General features: G+C 50.3%; 1 protein-coding gene across 1 annotated transcript in view; it reads right to left on the reverse strand.

Moving 5' to 3' along the window:
• Positions 1-13,468, reverse strand: part of PTPRN (protein tyrosine phosphatase receptor type N) — a 279,044-nt gene that overhangs the window by 251,099 nt on the left and 14,477 nt on the right. The window contains exons 2-3 of the mRNA XM_029604982.1: positions 2,935-2,985; positions 1,522-1,635 (exon numbers count right to left, since the gene is read on the reverse strand). Coding sequence (XP_029460842.1) covers positions 1,522-1,635; positions 2,935-2,985 — 165 coding nt within the window. The remainder of the gene's footprint in view (positions 1-1,521; positions 1,636-2,934; positions 2,986-13,468) is intronic.

Here is a 13,468-nt window from a genome sequence, read left to right on the forward strand (position 1 = left end):
TGAGGATGTGTGTTGCACGTGAGTAGAGAGCAGGAATGAGGATGTGTGTGTGTGTGTGTGAGTGAGACAGTAGGAATGAGGATGTGTGTTGCACGTGAGTAGAGAGCAGGAATGAGGATGTGTGTGTGCGCGTGAGTGAGACAGTAGGAATGAGGATGTGTGTGTGTGTGTGCGCGTGAGTGAGAGAGCAGGAATGAGGATCCATGCGTTCGTGTGAGTGAGACAATAGGAATGAGGATGTGTGTGCGCGTGAGTGAGAGAGCAGGAATGTGGATGTGTGTGTGCGCGTGAGTGAGAGAGCAGGAATGAGGATGTGTGTGAGTGTGAGTGAGATAGCAGGAATGAGGATGTGTGTGTGCGCGTGAGTGAGAGAGCAGGAATGAGGATGTGTGTGCGCGTGAGTGAGAGAGCAGGAATGAGGATGTGTGTGTGCGCGTGAGTGAGAGAGCAGGAATGAGGATGTGTGTGAGTGTGAGTGAGAGAGCAGGAATGAGGATGTGTGTGAGTGTGAGTGAGAGAGCAGGAATGAGGATGTGTGTGTGCGCGTGAGTGAGAGAGCAGGAATGAGGATGTGTGTGTGCGTGTGAGTGAGACAGCAGGAATGAGGATGTGTGTGAGTGTGAGTGAGAGAGCAGGAATGAGGATGTGTGTGAGTGTGAGTGAGAGAGCAGGAATGAGGATGTGTGTGTGCGCGTGAGTGAGAGAGCAGGAATGAGGATGTGTGTGTGCGTGTGAGTGAGACAGCAGGAGTGAGGATGTGTGTGAGTGTGAGTGAGAGAGCAGGAATGAGGATGTGTGAGTGAGAGAGCAGGAGTGAGGATGTGTGTGAGTGTGAGTGAGAGAGCAGGAATGAGGATGTGTGAGTGAGACAGCAGGAATGAGGATGTGTGTGAGTGTGAGTGAGAGAGCAGGAATGAGGATGTGTGTGTGCGCGTGAGTGAGAGAGCAGGAATGAGGATCTATGCGTTCGTGTGAGTGAGACAGCAGGAATGAGGATGTGTGTGTGCGTGTGAGTGAGACAGCAGGAGTGAGGATGTGTGTGAGAGTGAGAGAGCAGGAATGAGGATGTGTGAGTGAGAGAGCAGGAGTGAGGGTGTGTGTGTGAGTGAGACAGCAGGAGTGAGGATCTATGCGTGCGTGTGAGTGAGAGAGCAGGAGTGAGGGTGTGTGTGTGAGTGAGACAGCAGGAGTGAGGATCTATGCGTGCGTGTGTATATGATGCACTATCAGCATTAATGCTTTTCCTTGCTCAGGGAAAACAGGTAACTTTGACAACCAGAGGCTTTACCTTTCCAGCAGGCTACAAGATTAGTCATGTCTTGAAGCAAGATGACCCTTTCCTCACTGTACAAGGTAACATGATGTGACATGAGACATACCTGACAAGGGCCACGTATCCCAGAATGCCAATGCCAAAGAATCTGACAGCTGAGAGCTGTGCTCCTGGTTAATACAAGCAGGTCTCCAGCCTTCACCTGTTAGCAGAGACTGTTCTCAGACAGACAAGGTTGGAAGCCCTACCTTCTGCCATCAGCTGGTACAGCACACTCTGCAGTCTCTGGAGAGTGCCAGGTGTGACTTCAAAGAAGGTTTTGTCTTGCAATGATCTCTCCTGGCAGTGCCCAAACAAGCCATCTAAAACAAAGGAGAGTCAAGCAAGTGGTAATATATCCAAAGACACAAAGTCAGCATGAATGTGCGTGCATGACAGCAGTAGAATCCATGTGTGTGTGTGTGTGTGTGTAAGACCGCAGGAGAATCCATGTGAGTGAGAATGAGAATGTGAAAGAGAGAAAGTATGTGTGTGTGTGTGTAAGACCACAGGAGAATTCATGTGAGAGTGAGAACGTGAAAGAGAGAAAGCATGTGTGTGTGTGTGTGTGTAAGACCACAGGAGAATCCATGTGAGTGAGAGTGAGAACGTGAAAGAGAGAAAGCATGTGTGTGTGTAACCCTGCACGTATGTGAGACAGTATGAGTGAAAATGTGTGTGTGTGTGCATAAGAGAGGCAATAGGAATGTGATCTCGGTGTGTGTGACAGTAGGAGTGAGAATCCGTGTGTGTGTAACCCTGCATGTATGTGTGATAGTATGAGTGAAAATGTGTGTGTGTGCAAAAGACAGGCAATAGGAATGTGATCTTGGGTGTGTGTGACAGTAGGAGTGAGAATCCGTGTGTGTGTAACCCTGCATGTATGTGTGATAGTATGAGTGAAAATCTGAGTATGTGTGTCTGTGTGTATGTGAGAAAGAGAGACAGCAGGTGTGTGAGCCTGGGATGTGTGACAACAGCAGAGTAAGCCTGTATGTGTGACAGGAGAGGTTTCTACGTGTCTCTCCCTGCACTCATAGAGACAGTAAGAGAGAGCCCATGGGTGGCAGTAGAAGTGAGTGCCTGTGTGTGTGACAGGAGAGGTTTCTACGTGTCTCTCCCTGCATTCATAGAGACAGTAAGAGAGAGCCCATGGGTGGCAGTAGAAGTGAGTGCCGGTGTGTGTGACAGGAGAGGTTTCTACGTGTCTCTCCCTGCACTCATAGAGACAGTAAGAGAGAGCCCATGGGTGGCAGTAGAAGTGAGTGTCTATTTCTCTTTGCATTCATGGACACACGAGGAGTAGTGAAATCACTGATCTCCTGAGAGACTGCAGAAGGCTCAGGCCCGTGGTGACCACTGCCCCGCTGCTCGAGTGATTGGGAGCTGCACCTAAGCTCCACCTCCTAGTGATGTCATCAGCTGCTGGCCCTATGATCGATGCCACCACTGGGGTCCAAAGTGGGTGGTGTCTTTGGGAGGCATCCGGGACCACTCAGGACTGAGATTAATTTATCTGTTGTTAGGTTACTTTCCAATGCTCGCTGCCAGGCTCCCCCCTCTGGTTATGGGAGGCACTGGGAGGGGACTTGGCTCACTGTATTTTTGGAAGAGTTCCTTACCTTGGACACAGTCCTCCTGCTGGGAGCAAAGCCTCCTGTCAAACAGGCAACCTGGAGAGAGGAGGGAGAGGAACGGAGAGAGGAGGGAGAGGAATGGAGAGAGGAGGGAGAGGAATGGAAAGAGGAGGGAGAGGAACGGAGAGAGGAGGAGGAGAGAGGCAGCAAAGGAAGAGAGTGGGGGGGGGGGGTTAGGGTTAGGAGGAAAGGAAGCGAGGGGAGAGAGGTAAATGGGGGGGAGTGAAGAAAGTGAGAAATGGGGTAAGGAGGGCATGTCACAGAAAGGAAGAGAGAAAAAGCGAGAGGGACACAATAAAAGGGAGGGAGGAGAGAGAGTGAGGGTGAGAGGGAAGGAGGAAGAGAGAGAGGGAGAAGAGGCACATTTTAGTTACAAAAGGAGCAGAAACAATATGGAGCAGCACCAGAACCCGGGAGCAGTCATTCCTGTGCCTTGCACATGGCCCGGGTGCGGCCAGCTGGTTACCTAGAAGGGATTATCTGTAGGAACCTTTTCTGGCCGGTGAAAGCGGGCGGGGATGAGCTGTGCAATCTCTCCTGTAGCCACCTCCTGACTCTTTAGGGGCTCACAGTCGCCGGTCAGCGAGAGGAACCCCTTCCAGCCCCTGAAAGTACTTTCTCATTGAACATGTGAATTACTCGAGTGCTGCAGAGCTTGCACGCTGCTATTCCTGCAGCGGCTGAGAGGGGGGAATGGCACGGGGGTGCGTTATTTTCCTCCTCCCCCCCCCCCAGAAAAGCCTCCTTGCAGCGTGGAAGCCACGCATACTTAAGTATCCCAATTTTCTGTTTCCCTGAGAAGTGTGCAAGCCTGCAAGCTCATTTTGGAAGGGAAGGTCCTAAGTTATTTGAAGAGTTTCCTTTAATATGTGCACAGCACGGGTACACAGTGTAAACCACGTGTGCGTGAAAGTGCACAAGGAGACTTGAAGCTGAAATACTGCTCCATGGATCAAAGGAGGCATTAGTAAGGCTAGCTCTGCTATAAGGAGAACCGTCAATCCCTGGAGCAGTACTCTGGCTATTTCTGAGAAGTGCAATGTAGATATCCTGGTGGTATTAGTTGGGTGAGTATGGAGGCATTGTAAACCTGGAGGTGACCATACTCATGCCCCCAAATTACAAAGCCTCAATACTCCAGACACACCCAGACCAATGCATTCCACATTCACAATTCTCCATAGGCTGGAGAGATGCAGAGCAATATCCCCAGTGTAACAGTAACTCTCAATACTACACATAGAAACAAACAAACATAGAAAATGATGGCAGAAGAAGACCAATCGGTCCATCCAGTCTGCCCAGCAAGCTTCACACTTCTTTTTTCTCAAACTTATCTGTTTCTCTTGGCTCTTAGTAACCTTTGGTTCTATTTCCCTTTCACCCCCACCATTAATGTAGAGAGCAGTGATGGAGCTGCTTCCAAGTGAAATATTAAGTTTGATTAGTTGGTTAAGCGGCAGCATAGCTCTCCGCCGTTGAAGCAGAGATATGCATGAAGTATTAGGTTTTCTTCTCCCCTGCCGTTGAAGCAGAGAGCTATGCTGGATATGCGTGAAGTATCAGTTTTTCTTCTCCCCTGCTGTTGAAGCAGAGAGCAATGCTGGATATGCGTGTAGTATCAGTTTTTCTTCTCCCCTACCGTTGAAGCAGAGAGCTATGCTGGATATGCGTGAAGTATCGGTTTTTCTTCTCCCCTGCTGTTGAAGCAGAGAGCAATGCTGGATATGCATGTAGTATCAGTTTTTCTTCTCCCCTGCCGTTGAAGCAGAGAGCTATGCTGGATATGCGTGAAGTATCAGTTTTTCTTCTCCCCTGCCGTTGAAGCAGAGAGCTATGCTGGATATGCGTGTAGTATCAGTTTTTCTTCTCCCCTACCGTTGAAGCAGAGAGCTATGCTGGATATGCGTGAAGTATCAGTTTTTCTTCTCCCCTGCCGTTGAAGCAGAGAGCTATGCTGGATATGCGTGAAGTATCAGTTTTTCTTCTCCCCTACCGTTGAAGCAGAGAGCTGTGCTAGATATGCGTGAAGTATCAGTTTTTCTTCTCCCCTACCGTTGAAGCAGAGAGCTGTGCTAGATATGCGTGAAGTATCAGTTTTTCTTCTCCCCTGCCGTTGAAGCAGAGAGCTATGCTGGATATGCGTGAAGTATCAGTTTTTCTTCTCCCCTACTGTTGAAGCAGAGAGCTGTGCTAGATATGCGTGAAGTATCAGTTTTTCTTCTCCCCTGCCGTTGAAGCAGAGAGCTGTGCTGGATATGCGTGAAGTATCAGTTTTTCTTCTCCCCTGCCGTTGAAGCAGAGAGCTGTGCTGGATATGCGTGAAGTATCAGTTTTTCTTCTCCCCTGCCGTTGAAGCAGAGAGCTGTGCTGGATATGCGTGAAGTATCAGTTTTTCTTCTCCCCTGCCGTTGAAGCAGAGAGCTGTGCTGGATATGCGTGAAGTATCAGTTTTTCTTCTCCCCTGCCGTTGAAGCAGAGAGCTGTGCTGGATATGCGTGAAGTATCAGTTTTTCTTCTCCCCTGCCGTTGAAGCAGAGAGCTGTGCTGGATATGCGTGAAGTATCAGTTTTTCTTCTCCCCTGCCGTTGAAGCAGAGAGCTATGCTAGATATGCATACTCAAATGAATGCCCTCAAGGTCAAAGAGCCTCTATATACCAGAGACACCCAGATTCTTGAAGGAGGGCTGGTGAGACCAGGACTTTGAACTGCATAAAACCTGGGATCTTCCTAATTAGCTAAACTGTTTTGTTTGCTGAGGGGAGTGTGATTGAGCTTTATTTGGCTGTTAGAGAGTGTGATTGAGCTTTTTCCTTGTTTGCTTTTCACACCCAGTGCGTTGTAAATCTCCATCTATAGACTATTGCCCAATTAGGGTGGAAGAAGGACATTTACATAATAAGAACCAACAAGTGCTTTGGAATAATAAGCACAAAATAAACCCTCATTCAAATGTAAAAAGAAACAGTCGATCAATTATAATTCTTTGGTTATAGAATAAACAAAAAAGTCAATGAAATTTAAGAAATGTTTATAAGGACTTTAAAAGAAAAGCGTGCATGCAGCAGTGAGATGGAGCTGCCGGGTCTGGTCACCTGCTGGTGGGGTGTTGCATGTGTGCACCCTCGCTCCCTGAGCAGGTACTGGGGAGTTTGCACTTCATCTGAACACTTCTCCCAGCTGCCTTGGGGGCTGACTCCTCTCACCCCACGCATCCTGAGCAGGCGGCCAGAGACTGGGGGGGCTGAGGGCCTCTCTTTATTTTCTGTGGCTCCGCTACATTTTCTCTTCCTCGTGCTAATCGTCCCCAAACCACTACTAACACCAAGTCCACCTTCCCCACTCCCTACATTCCCCCCCAGCCATTTCCACTCTCCCTGGCAGCATCTCCTCCTCCTCGCTGCCACCACAAGCTACGTATTCTCCCGCGCCTCCTCCGACTCTCAGTCCCAATCCTGGCCCTCCAAAGCAACTTTCACCCCCATCAGTGCACGGCAGACCCTGATCCCTCGAATCTTCTCCTCCTTCCTCGTGCTCCCTGCCTCCAACGAGCTCATCTGTATTCATGAGCCCTCTCTCTCTCTCTCACTCTTCATCTCCTTTCCCTGACCGAGAGCGGCTTTCCCCTGCTCTCTCATGCAGGTTATCTTCTCCCGCAGGAGTCCGCAGTGCTGGTGTGGGACTCCTGCTCTCTCCTTCTTGTAGGGTTCAACACTTTCTTCCATCTCAGGCCCACTCCAGCTGCCTATTCATCCCACTACCTCTCACCCGATAGCTGTTACGCTATTTATCAAAGCCCTGATAATCCCCCTCATACATAAGAAAATGCCATGCTGGGTCAGAGCAAGGGTCCATCAAGCCCAGCATCCTGTTTCCAACAGAGGCCAATCCAGGTCACAAGAACCTGGCAAGTACCCCAAATTATAGCTCTCATGTTACTATTGCTTATTAATTAATAGCAGTTTATGGAGTTTTCCTCTAGGAACTTATCCAAACTTTTCTTAAATCCAATTACACTAACTGCTGTAACCACATCCTCTGGCAGTGAATTCCAGAGCTCAACTATGCGCTGAGTGAAAAAGAATTTTCTTCGATTTGTTTTAAATGTGCTACTTGCTAACTTCATGGAGTGACCCCTGGTCCTTCTATTATCTGAGAGAGTAAATAACCAATTTACATTAACTTGTTCAAGTCCTCTCATGATGTTGTAGACCTGTATCATATCCCCCCTCAGTCATCTCCTCTGCAAGCTGAAGAGACTCCTCCTCCTTTGTCAGACATTTTGTTCCTGGCTTTCTTTCTTCCTTGACATCTTCTCCTTTCCTTAGTCTTAACCTCATGTTGATTACCTCTCTGACTCTTACGCCTTTCCTTACCCTCATTCCATCTCCCGCTCCTGCCTTTACCCAGTCCCTTCTCTCAGACCTCTGCACCACAGTCCTTCCTCTCTCCGACCTCTGCACCGCAGTCCTTCCTCTCTGAGACCTCTGCACCGCAGTCCTTTCTCTCTGAGACCTGTGCACCGCAGTCCTTCCTCTCTGAGACCTCTGCACCGCAGTCCTTTCTCTCTGAGACCTGTGCACCGCAGTCCTTCCTCTCTGAGACCTCTGCACCGCAGTCCTTCCTCTCTCCGACCTCTGCACCGCAGTCCTTCCTCTCTCCGACCTCTGCACCGCAGTCCTTCCTCTCTCCGACCGTCCCCTCACAATGTTCTCACTAAAGCGCCCTCCCCCTCAGCCCTCCTATCCTCTCCACCACGGCTCCTTCTCGCCTTTCCCTCACCTCATTCTGGGGCTTGGCTGCTGAAGCGGTTCTTGGTGCTAACACCAATCTCTCCTGACTTTCAGACCGTCCTGCACCTCAGGGGCACCAAACCCCAGCCTTGGGTCACCCCTAGTTCCTGTGTCCCCCCCCCCCCCCTCTGCACTACATCTCTGGAGCCCCCGAGGACTTCATACATCTCGGATTCATGCAATCCTACCACGTCCACGTGAGAAACTCTCGTCCATCCTACCCACGCTCAATGCCCGCCCACCACCCTCCTTCACGCTGCGCCCGCTGATCACTACCATGACGACAGCCACAAAAGTAGCCTTGGGTCACCTCGACCTCCCTCCTCCTCTTCTGAAGTCACAGTGCAGGACTCTGCCCATCCTCTCCGCCTCTTCTCCCTGTGACCCCCATTCCCACCCAGCGCCTCAGCCCTGCTTTCCCTGAAGTCCTCCCCTTCCATCGGTCACTTTCCACTAATCGTATTCCCACTTCCTTCAGACACGCCGTGATCACACCCCTCCTCAGAAAACCCTCCCTGGACCCTATCTGTGCCGCCAACCATCCTCCCCTCTCCTTCCAAATACCCAAACCTGTGTTCACCGCCGCTCTCCTGACTTTCTTACATCTCAAGACGTTCCTCATCCGCTCCTCTGGTTTTCGCCCTCTGCGTTCAGGTGAAACAGCCCTTGCCAAGGTTTGCAGTGACCATGGCTAAAGCCAATGGCCTTCACTCTGCCCTTCTCCTCCTTGACCTGTCTGCTGCTTTTCACACTACTCTCTCTGCACTTGGATTTTGGGAATCCGTCCTGTCTTGGATCTCTTTTTACCTCTCCCATTGCATTTTTAGAATTTCTCTGGTGATTCACCTGGTGCTCCCCAGGGCTCCATCCTCCTGCGCCCTCTTCTCTTCGCACTATATACTAATGCCCTTGGTGCTCTGATTTCCTCTCGTGGCTTTTAAAACCATCATTATGCTGATGACTCCCAGATCTTTACCACAAATTTCACCAGGTGTTATACTTCCCGACGGCAGCAAGCCGCCGCCGGGGCTGTCCACTCACCGGGGCGGTGGTCTGCGCCGCTCCCGGTAACCACCGTCATTGCCGTGGTCCCGCGGCGTTCCTGTCTCCTGCCCAACATGGCCGCGGCGTCTGCAGTCCTCCCAACGCGCGCCCGACTCCGCCTCCTGCTGGTTCCTCTAGGGCCGCGCGCGCGGCTGAAGATTTATTTAAAGGAGCCACTACAGGAAATTGAGTGGCTCCTTCCTGTCAGCTCCTGCTGGTTTAGGGTATTTAAGGCAAGGTCTGCATCTCAGACCTTGCCTTGGCTTCTTGGCTCCCAGTGGTTCCTGTACTTGTTTCCTGCTCTGCTGTGGTTGACTCCTGGACCGGCATTGGCATATTCTGGCTCTCGATCCCTGGACCGGCTGAGGGGTGTTCTGGCTCTCGATCCCTGGACCGGCTGAGGGGTGTTCTGGCTCTCGATCCCTGGACCGGCTGAAGTGTTCTCTGGCTCCGACTTCTGGACCGGCTGCAGTGCTCCTGCATTTTCTCTTGTTTTGGACTGTGTCTATCTTGCTCCTACTCACGACCTGCTGGAGGCGCCAGCCATCTACACTACACGACCTGCTGGAGGCGCCAGCTATCTGAACTACACGACCTGCTGGAGGCGCCAGCCATCTACACTACACGACCTGCTGGAGGCGCCAGCTATTTGAACTACACGACCTGCTGGAGGCGCCAGCCATCTACACTACACGACCTGCTGGAGGCGCCAGCTATTTGAACTACACGACCTGCTGGAGGCGCCAGCCATCTACACTACACGACCTGCTGGAGGCGCCAGCTATCTGGACTACCGGACCTCCAGGAGGCGCCAGCATCCAGATCCTCTTCTGTTTCCACATAAGATCTTTACGAGGCCTCGCCTTCCAGTGTCTGAACATCCGTTCTTCACTGGACCAAGGGTTCACACTCCGAAGCACAACAGTAAGCCAAGGCCATGGACCCGGCAGAGGCTTCAGCAATACGAGCGATTCCTGGTCTAGCACAGAGACTTGTGGAACAGCAGAACATGCTAGAATCCATGGCCGCATCCATTGAACGGCTTAGCGCTCGGTTAGATGCGGTGGTGGCAACGCACTCTAACCCACCTGCAGGCAGTTCTGTGGCCACACCTGCTCCGCCAAGTCCACAAAATCCTTCCCGACCAGTCGTCCCATTACCTGTTCCACCGCGGTATGCAGGAGATCCGCGTCTATGTCTAGGATTTCTGGACCAATGCAACATGCATTTTTGCCTACAGTCTGCGCTTTTTCCGGATGATATGACCAGAACCACTTATATACTGTCCTTATTGGATGGCAAAGCACTCGCCTGGGGGTCGGCTTTATGGCAACACTCTGATCCAGTATTACAGGACTTGCCCCGTTTTCTGGAGTTGTTTAGATCAGCGTTTGAAGAACCTGGGAAAAAAGCAGCCGCGGGATCTACTCTTCTGCACCTCAGGCAGGGAGGTCGATCCCTCATGGATTACAATATTGAATTTCGGACTCTGGCTATGGAACTTCGGTGGGAGGAATCTACCCTCCGCACAATTTACCTGGAGGGACTGTCTAGCAAAATTAAGGATGAATTAGCCGCGCGGGAGCTTCCTACCTCCTTAAACTCCATGATCGAATTAGCCAGCAGGATTGACCGACGACTTCAAGAAAGAGCTCGGGAGAATCCAGGAGGTAGACGACGCCTGACTAATTTTCCGGCCTCATCATCCTCTTCTGTGAACAACCGCGAAGGGTCCACCACTGAGACAACCACCGAGGAACCTATGCAACTTGGCAGAGGTCCTTTGTCACCTGCTGAACGGCAGAGACGGCGCAGAGAGGGACTTTGTTTGTATTGTGCTGGTTCTGGCCATCGTATCGCTAGCTGTCCTATCCGTCCGGGAAACTTCAGAACCTAGGGTCCATGGGGGGAGTAACCCTAGGTTTGACATCTCCAGCTCCTCCACTCACGATACCGGTTACGCTCTTGATCAATGAACAGGAATTCACCACCTTGGCCCTTGTGGACTCCGGTGCCGGAGGAGAATTTATTCTGCAAGAAATAGTTGAACAATTACAGATTCCTACTCGACCCTGTCCCACACCATTAGTCGTTTCCTCCATCCATGGGGATCCATTACCTGGGACCATTACTCATCAGACTGAGCTTCTGGACTGTCATATTGCACCCAACCACTCTGAACGGATTACCTTCTATGTACTTCAAAAAGCCATTCACCCGGTGGTTCTTGGCATTCCGTGGCTTCAACGTCACAATCCTCAAATTGACTGGACACTATTAAGACTCACGAAGTGGGGACCCAATTGTTCGGGAGTATGTTTTAATCAAACTCCTCAATCTCGAAACTTGCTTTGCACCTCTGGCCTAGGGGGATTACCCCCCCAATATAAACAATTTGCAGAGGTATTTTCCAAAGAGGCCGCGGACATCTTACCTCCACACCGGGAGTTCGATTGCACCATTAACCTGATTCCAGGTTCTACACCTCCGCGAGGGAGAACATATCCTTTATCCGCTTCAGAGACTGTGGCCATGTCCGAATACATACAAGACAATTTACAGAAAGGCTTCATTCGAAGATCTACCTCCCCGGCGGGAGCTGGATTTTTTTTTGTCAAAAAAAAGGATGGTACCCTACGACCTTGTATTGATTTTAGGGGACTCAACGATATAACTATCAAGGATCGATACCCGTTACCCCTTATTGCAGAATTATTTGATCGTTTACAAGGAGCCCGAATTTTTTCTAAACTTGACCTACGTGGAGCGTATAATCTAGTGCGGATTCATGAGGGGGACGAGTGGAAGACGGCTTTTAACACTAGAGACGGACACTACGAATATTTAGTCATGCCGTTCGGATTAACCAATGCTCCAGCCGTCTTCCAACATTTTATTAACGAAATCTTCAGGGATCTGCTTTATATTTGTGTGGTGGTTTACTTAGACGATATATTAATTTTTTCTAAGGATCTTCAAACACATCGCCAACATGTTCTGCAGATTTTGCAACGTCTACGAGACAATCATCTATGTGCTAAATTGGAGAAGTGTGTTTTTGAGACTGAATCATTACCTTTTCTGGGGTACATTATCTCCAAACAGGGGTTTCAGATGGACCCTGTTAAGTTAAAATCCATCCAGAACTGGCCTCAACCCACGGGTCTACGTGCACTTCAGAGATTTCTCGGATTCGCTAATTACTACCGCAGTTTTATCAAGGACTTTTCCAAGCTTGCCGCTCCCCTGACGGCACTTACTCGCAAAGGAGCCAATACTAAGTCATGGCCAGGAGAGGCCGTAGAAGCATTTCAAACTCTTAAGGAATCTTTTCTGCGACAACCTTGTCTGCATCACCCAGATCCTAGACGACCCTTTATAGTTGAAGTCGATGCTTCCACTATTGGAGTTGGCGCTGTATTAAGTCAAAGGAATGCTTCTGGTACGTCCCATCCTTGCTCTTTTTTTTCCAAGAAATTCTCTTCTGCAGAACGCAATTACTCGATTGGTGATCGGGAGCTGCTGGCCATTAAGCTCGCCTTGGAGGAATGGCGTCAGTGGTTGGAGGGGGCCCAACATACGATTACCATTTTTACCGATCATAAAAACTTAATCTACTTACAACAAGCCCAACGTTTGAACCCACGCCAGGCCCGCTGGGCACTTTTTTTTACCCGCTTTGATTTTGAGATTCGCTATCGACCTGCTAATAAAAACATTAAAGCCGACGCATTGTCCCGATCTTTCGTCAGCGAAGATATCATAGAGCCTATACAGACTATCATCGATCCTGCCCGCATTATCCTTTCTGCTACTTTTACGGTGCCCGTCGGCAAGACGGTAGTGCCTCGAAGACTCCGCAACAAAGTATTACAATGGGGACACGACTCTAAGGTAGCTGGGCATTCTGGACAAAAACGTACATTTACTCTTTTACAACGGCACTATTGGTGGCCAGGAATGCGCAAAGACGTACGCGCTTACATAGAGTCGTGCCCTGTATGCGCTCAACATAAAGGTTCTACAGGGAGGACTTGGGGGTTGTTACAGCCACTTCCGGTGCCCACTTCACCTTGGTCTCACATTTCAACGGATTTTATTGTTGAACTACCGCCTTCGGAAGGACATACTGTCATATGGGTGGTAGTGGACCGCTTCTCTAAGATGGCACATTTTATACCATTGCCCTCCCTCCCCTCCGCTCCCCGTTTGGCTCAACTCTTTATGTCACACATTTTTCGTCTCCATGGGATTCCGCAACACATTGCCTCTGACCGCGGTCCCCAGTTCACTGCTAAGTACTGGCGGAGTCTTTGCGCTCAGTTTCATATTGCTCTCGATTTCACCACGGCTTTTCACCCCCAAGCTAATGGGCAGGCGGAGAGGACCAACAGGTCCCTTAAGCAGTTTTTGCGTACTTACGTGAACTCCAGACAAGATGATTGGGCAGCCTTATTGCCCTGGGCGGAGTTTTCCCACAACTTTCATTCCTGTACCTCTACGGGAGCGTCACCATTCCTGATCGTCTATGGTCGGCAACCCGCCCCGCCTGTCCCACTACCGGTTCCGGTTGCCTCTCCGGCGGCTCAGCTTACGGCTCTCCAACTTAAGCAGCTTTGGACACAGACCCAACGGATGCTTCAAAAGGCGGCGGGTACGGCTAAGAGATTCACGGATCGCC

The sequence above is a fragment of the Rhinatrema bivittatum genome, chromosome 6 (assembly GCF_901001135.1).
Source record: "Rhinatrema bivittatum chromosome 6, aRhiBiv1.1, whole genome shotgun sequence".
In the NCBI taxonomy this organism is placed as follows: Eukaryota; Metazoa; Chordata; class Amphibia; order Gymnophiona; family Rhinatrematidae; genus Rhinatrema; species Rhinatrema bivittatum.